The sequence below is a fragment of the Chaetodon trifascialis genome, chromosome 8 (genome assembly GCF_039877785.1).
Source record: "Chaetodon trifascialis isolate fChaTrf1 chromosome 8, fChaTrf1.hap1, whole genome shotgun sequence".
NCBI lineage: Eukaryota > Metazoa > Chordata > Actinopteri > Chaetodontiformes > Chaetodontidae > Chaetodon > Chaetodon trifascialis.
In genome coordinates, this window is record NC_092063.1 from 6,381,685 (window position 1) to 6,388,121 (window position 6,437).

General features: G+C 40.3%; 1 protein-coding gene across 1 annotated transcript; it reads left to right on the forward strand.

The window, feature by feature from the left end:
- The first annotated feature begins 3,420 nt into the window (after positions 1 to 3,420).
- Positions 3,421 to 4,730, forward strand: LOC139335588 (urotensin-2-like). Its single transcript, XM_070969251.1, has 4 exons — positions 3,421 to 3,526; positions 3,950 to 4,075; positions 4,484 to 4,527; positions 4,617 to 4,730. The coding sequence occupies exons 1-4, from the start codon at positions 3,421 to 3,423 to the stop codon at positions 4,728 to 4,730; spliced, it is 390 nt and encodes a 129-aa protein (XP_070825352.1).
- The last annotated feature ends 1,707 nt before the right edge of the window (positions 4,731 to 6,437 follow it).

Consider the following 6,437-nt stretch of genomic DNA (forward strand, 5'->3'; position numbering starts at 1 on the left):
CAGGGTAAAAGATCAACCAGGTCAGGCCAAAAAGTTAGCAAAGGGAAGAGCACGCTAACATATTTTTACTCTGTCAGACAACAACACAACAGTAGACTTTCACCTTCAGTTGGTGACACTCATCCCACATAATACAATTCAAATATCACACACCTACGCACGCACTTTGGCTTGCGCTCACTGAGTGCCAATATTTCTAACAGTTTCTGAAGGCAGCACTTAACCAGGCGATTGTTCCAATCACTCCAACACTGCAGCTGAACTATATATAGAACAAGTGCTGTAGTCTGCATTTTATCATTTAAATTGCAATAACTAAATAAAGACGGAGATGAGAGGAAAAAAAGACGACATTGAGGGAAAATTGCTTATTGGCCTACTGTAAAGTGACCGTTTTGTTGACAACTCTAAAAGTTTTAAAGGACATCTCATGATGCAGAAAAGCACTTCACTTGACTTCTGGTTCAAGAAAAGGCTGAAGATGACTTAATTCGTGAAAAACAGCCAAAACATTGACTGCATATATTTAGATGGACAGGAAACCTCGCTCCCGTTAAATAAATAAATAAATAAATAAATAATCTCATCAGATGTCCCATTCTGAGGAGGACAATATGCTGCTTGTAAAAAGTCTTGTAAATATCAATGATGATGAGAATCTATAGGCTATTTTAGGTTTTGTAGGCTTCAGGTTTTGTGACAGATTCAATTTGCAATCTGTCAATCCAATATTCTTTGAAAACTGATGAAATGGGGGAGTATCAAAGAAGACTGTCCACGAGGTATTTTCTCCCCCCAGAAGAGGCTACACTGGACGTAATGTGCTGAAAATGTGTAAAAATGATATATCCCACGGTTTTTGTGGGTTGCTAGACGTAATATCGCCCTCTGCTGGTGTCACTGATGTCCGGCAGATATCTACGAGGTCAAATACTGTCACAAAAAACCCCCCCTGACCGAAGAAGTACTCAGATCTGTTACTTAAGCATAAGTACAATACCACCACCGTGGAGAAATACAACATAGTTTGTAACAAACAAAAACAAAAACTTTTAAAATGATTCATTCAATTTCCCTGTTATCTTAATCATAATAATATATAATATTGTATTTGTTGATCATATTTTGTATTGTTTATCATAATCTGAATGAGAAAGTAACTACAATTATTGAATAAATGCAATGGTGTAAAAAGTACGATATTTGCATCTGAATTGATTTGAGGTGGCAAAAAATGGAAAAATTCAAGGTTACAGTTACTTCAAAAAGTACTGTAAATAATGACTTTCCACCTCTGCTGCCAGGTCGTACAGCTGACAATGAGCTGGGACTATTACAGCTGTTTGGTGTGATGTGTGGTTTTGAGATCCATGATGGTTCCGCTTATGTTTATGTTTATGTTTATTTAAGGATCGCTATTAGAAGCGCACGGACATGTCTTGGTAGGGTCCTGAGCACAAAGCAATCATACAATAGTAAAGCACCGACAACTTAGGATTTAAATACAATCAGGCAGCCGAAGCAGAAACACAAATGGGAGAAATTAAGGATCACATAATAACAGGCTTGGCAGTACAGTTAAACATAAAAACTTAAAAAAAACAGATCTGAAGCGATACTAAACGAACAGACTAAACAGAACGACGAAGGCAACGATTTGAGATCATTAACAATCAGATGTGCATATGAATAAGACGCTGTACCACCTGAATCAAGCCTGGTGTGCCTATGGAGCTATTTCAGAAGTGAAGCAAATGATGATTTCATTATTGGAACCACCAGCTGTAGAAAAGGTACTTCACACTTTAAGTGGAAAGTATTTCTGTCTTTACTTCAGTACATTCATCTGACAGCCGCAGTGGCTTATATTTTTTTTTTTGGTTCCCTGGCAAAACAAGTGATGCTCTCACAGAATACATTACACTGCTGCGTTTTAAACCACCTGCCAGCCGAGATCTAATCAGGCCAAGCACCACTTCAGCCAGATACATACAACAGTAAAATGCTGCTTAGGCGTTAATGCAGCAGTGCTCTACCCTCTAAAACTTAAACACTTTACTGCAAAGACTTGTTTACGTTCGTATTATCACTAAGATTTGCTTTTAGTAAAGGTATTATTTTATGAACTACTTCAAACACACTTTTTTCAAATTAATTTTAGTCTCATTAATTTGATCTTAGCAGCTGTTCACACTGTATCACATGAATCTCAAGGAAGCGCAGTATGTGTCCATGACTGTCACAAAGCATCCGCGCCTTGGAGAAATTTTAAGCTTTTCATGAATTGTAAAGAGGACTCCAGGACAAACCTCAAGTACGAGGGAGACAACATTTATTTTAGAGGACGGAATAAGCTGGGATTGGCAGCGGGACCTTGACTAATACAGAATATAAATCTTAATAGCTTTCTATGATATACAGCAACACCTAATAGAGTGTCTGGCCCCCTGGCCATAAAATTAAATGTCACTGTCGCTTTGTCGACCCTCATTATCATACAAGGGACTGAACATTGACGTCACACTTCGAATAAATATACAAATTACACACAGAGGCTCAAAATATGACTTTGTAAATAGCTGTCTCCACCTGTCCCCCGTCTCCGAGCTCCGAGGAGAGCTTCTCTGCCTCTGTCCATCTATGCTGGATGTACTAATAAAGCTGTGTTTTACTGCATGACTAAGAAGACGCGAAAGCACAAATATAACATCTAAGCAGAACAAGGCCTCTAAATAATGTGCACGAATCAATCGGACTCAGTGACCCGTGGAAAATTCTCCGCTCTCTTAAAATTGACTTAAAATGTCAAATGGCTTATAGGCTGCATGGCCTTGAACAGTTTAGCATTTCCACTGAAGCTCTGAGCAAGTAATTATGCAGTTTTATAAGGACTTCTCACTGCTTTGTATGCAGCTTCGATTGTGGAGTTTTTCTGTGGGCTTTGAGTCAAGAGGATTCAAATGGCCCGAGAGTTTAATGAACTGGTAGCATAAAAACATCAGTCATTTGGCTGCCCAGTTTCTCCACCTGCTCCCCTGTGGGATGTTGTTGAGAGTGACATCTGAAACACCTGCTTCGATCCCATTTACACCGTCAGTAAAACAGTCAATCAAGCTGAAGAGCTGGTAAAACATGACTGTGCCCTTGAAGCATGGGCCACAGCACTTGTCTTTTTATTGAGCCTATAATTCACCTGTGACTGCCTGTTGATTTATCACAGTTAGAAGGGGTGCGACTGTGGATATTACTGATGGCCAGCAAAAGTGTGTGTGTGTGTGTGTGTCTGTTGTGTGACATGCGGGAGGGGGGATAGGCTACAGCTGGAAGTATATAACCCAGTTGGGACCAACAGAGCATATACAAGTCCTCTTTGCACCTGAAGAGCTCCAGATCCACTTCCAACAACAGCAGCCGATAATGATGAAGTGTAACCATGTCTTGTCCTGGGCCTTCCTGCTCGTGGCCTCTGGCCCCCTGCTGGCCCACCCCATCACAGAATCTGCTGAGATGCCCTATCCAGGACCTGGTGAGTGGAAAGTAATATCTCCATTATAGCTGTTATTCACGGTATTTCACTAATTCACTACCTTGATTAGCATTTTTAGTAATCAAGCCTAATTTGTGAAGATTAATGGCAGGCAGGGCCTTGAAGTACTTGCTTTAGAGCCGCAGCATTGAACACTGATTGTTCTGCCAAAGTTCACACATCATGGACCATTAATGCAGGATTTCGCTGCTGTCAGAGAACGAATTCAGTTTTCTGTTCAAATAATTACAAACACTAAGTTATCGTTAATGGCTGTAGCAGAAGAGTGAAACTATGTGCTTGCTATTTAGCAACGACACAAACAATCCAAATAAATGACATGTCTAGAAAATGCACACTGTGTGAATCAATACCTGGCGATTGTGTGTTTCCGACTCCGTGCGGTTGCTCGATTATCCACAGTATCGGTGGAGGACCGAGGCATCGGCGCTCTGGATGATCTGCCTCTCTCTGAGCAACCCTTCCCTCTTCAGGATGGTGCTGGTCTCAGATATTCCCCGCTGATATCTGGAGAGGTCAACAGAGATGGTAAGAAGCATGCACAGACACACACACAGGCTCTCTGTCATCAGCACACACCTGAATGGGCTTTTTGTGTATTACAGTGCTCGTACTCACTTACTTTATTCAGGGGAAAAATAACCACTTTCTCTTTCATTATGTCACAAATTTGAACTGCTACACACAATTATACTAGTGTAACAATGTTTTTCTATTGATGGCTACCAAGTTGCTCCACTGCAGCAGGCCGTTGGATGTATTGATCATGACCAGGTAGTCTGCAGTTGTAAATGGAGGTGCAAGAGACGCCCTTCATCTTTCCCACTCTTTGCTTTTTAACCTTTAGCCTAACATGGACAGAAATATAGCTAATGCAGCAAGCTAACGTGAGTTATCTCAAATATCAGGATAACCTCGTGTTTTATTTTCTCTCAGGTGTCAGAACAACAGGCCTGCTTCCCAGGGGGATGAAAAGAGAGGTGGGTTTTCTGCAAATATCATCCCTCATAAAAGCAAAGAAAAGTAAGCTACACTCTGTTTATCACCGCTACTTTATCCCGTCTTTCAGGTCCTGCTGGAGAAACAAAGCCTCCTCAATCCTTTCAGCCATGTGCTGGGCTTCCGGAAGCAGTTCAGGAAGAGAGCAGGGAATTCCGAGTGTTTCTGGAAGTACTGTGTCTAAAGCCGTCCACAGGCATTGATGCCACACACAAGAGACAGGGCTTGCACTAAAACAAAAATCCCTATCTTGCACCTCACATAAGTACATGTGGACATAGTAAGGAACATCATGCGTGCATATGTAGCATACCGTACGTGTGCACCTGCATGTCCAGGTGCATGTGCTCACACCTACACTCTCACACACATAAGCGCTGTCATCTGATTGAGGTATGACTGAGACTGAGGACTTTAAGATGATTTATTGAGATAACGTTGATGTTGTGTGAAACTATATTTATGTACACACATTTGCTCAAAGTCCTTTGTTGTGTGATGTATGACCAAATGTCTTTTAAATGTCAAAGCCATAAGATATGCAGCAGTGTATGGTGAATAGAAATAAAAATTACATTATAAATACCGTTGCCTTTTCTTGATAAAAGGTGTTGGTGAGACACACATTGGCAGCAGAGGAGAACAGCTAACCCTTCCCTTAAAGTAAAAGAGGAAACAAAAAGACGGAGCAAACTTTGTTCTCGAGTTTTCTTCATTTTTTCCTTTTTTTATTATTTTACAGCAGAAAGAATATAAAGCATTCAGAAAACATCTTCCATATTTTAAGGGCAATTCAAAACGTTTTGCATGGCTTCAGCAGCTGAAATCTCTTTTTTTTTTTTTTAACATATCCATCGAGTCAGTGACGCTTGTACATGCACAATTACAAAAATAAAACTTACAAACAAGAGAAGGGAAGAAAAAGGAGGAAAGCAAAACACATTGGGAGAACCAAGAGGAGATGAAACTTTTAAGGGGAGGGGATGGGAGCGGAGAAAATTTGGGTCACATAACAGGGAAAGACAGAGAGAAAGACAGCTATAGAGGAGAGGAAAATAGATCTAACACTAGTTCACATGCAAAGTGTCGAGGACCCGTAACTTTCTATCAAAGCAGGGCCTTTTTTTTTCTTCTCGGTTTGGAATTGATGAAAACGTGCAGTTCGGTAAAGGGTGCCATATAATTGCTGTCCATAAACTACTGAATGCTTGTCTTGCAATACTGGCATTTGCATAAGAGTAAGTCGACTACATGTGTCCAATCATTTTAAACTTCACTAGGTCTATAGGTCTCCACAAAATAGTTCTTTATTGCTCTGTGTCCACAAGTGGAATATGTTGTTTCTGTTCTGTTGTCCTGATGTGCCTACCTTTCTCCAGTTTGGGTGCTTGGGAAAAAGAAGAGGAGGAAAGGCAGATTCCCAGGTCAATTCACAGAACGTCTTTGAAATTGATAATACTGTATACTAATGAAGAGCGCCTATCAGCTAACCTGTCATCCCATTCATAAATGGCAGTAAAAACAAGATTTGCAGGTGAACTTTTCATATAACTACACTCTTAATCTTAAATACCCTCTACACTTTGTCGCTTAGATAAATTAAAGGCCTAAAGAACTGGCCAGAATTATACTATGATTTGACAGACTTCTATGACAGAAAGTCAAATCATTTATCTTAATGAGCTATATATAACAGGACTTTATTCCAGGGCTCCACTGGTGTCTGTAATGTTCGACGTTACTGAGAGGAAATGAGATTTTATTTCATATTCATTCATTTTAAAGACTTCAGTGTCGCAGCGGTGAACCTGTCTGTCCCAGATTCTTCACCAGAAAGCACTGCTGAAAGGTTTCCCTATTTCAATTTCAGCTTCTTCTGCTGTGAATCACG

Bases quoted from the DNA above. Each gene is read 5' to 3' on its own strand.
- LOC139335588 (XM_070969251.1), top strand. From the start codon at position 3,421: ATGAAGTGTAACCATGTCTTGTCCTGGGCCTTCCTGCTCGTGGCCTCT. The intron at 3,527-3,949 runs GTGAGTGGAAAG...GATTATCCACAG, and splicing joins GATGCCCTATCCAGGACCTG to TATCGGTGGAGGACCGAGGC. The intron at 4,528-4,616 runs GTGGGTTTTCTG...CCCGTCTTTCAG, and splicing joins CCAGGGGGATGAAAAGAGAG to GTCCTGCTGGAGAAACAAAG.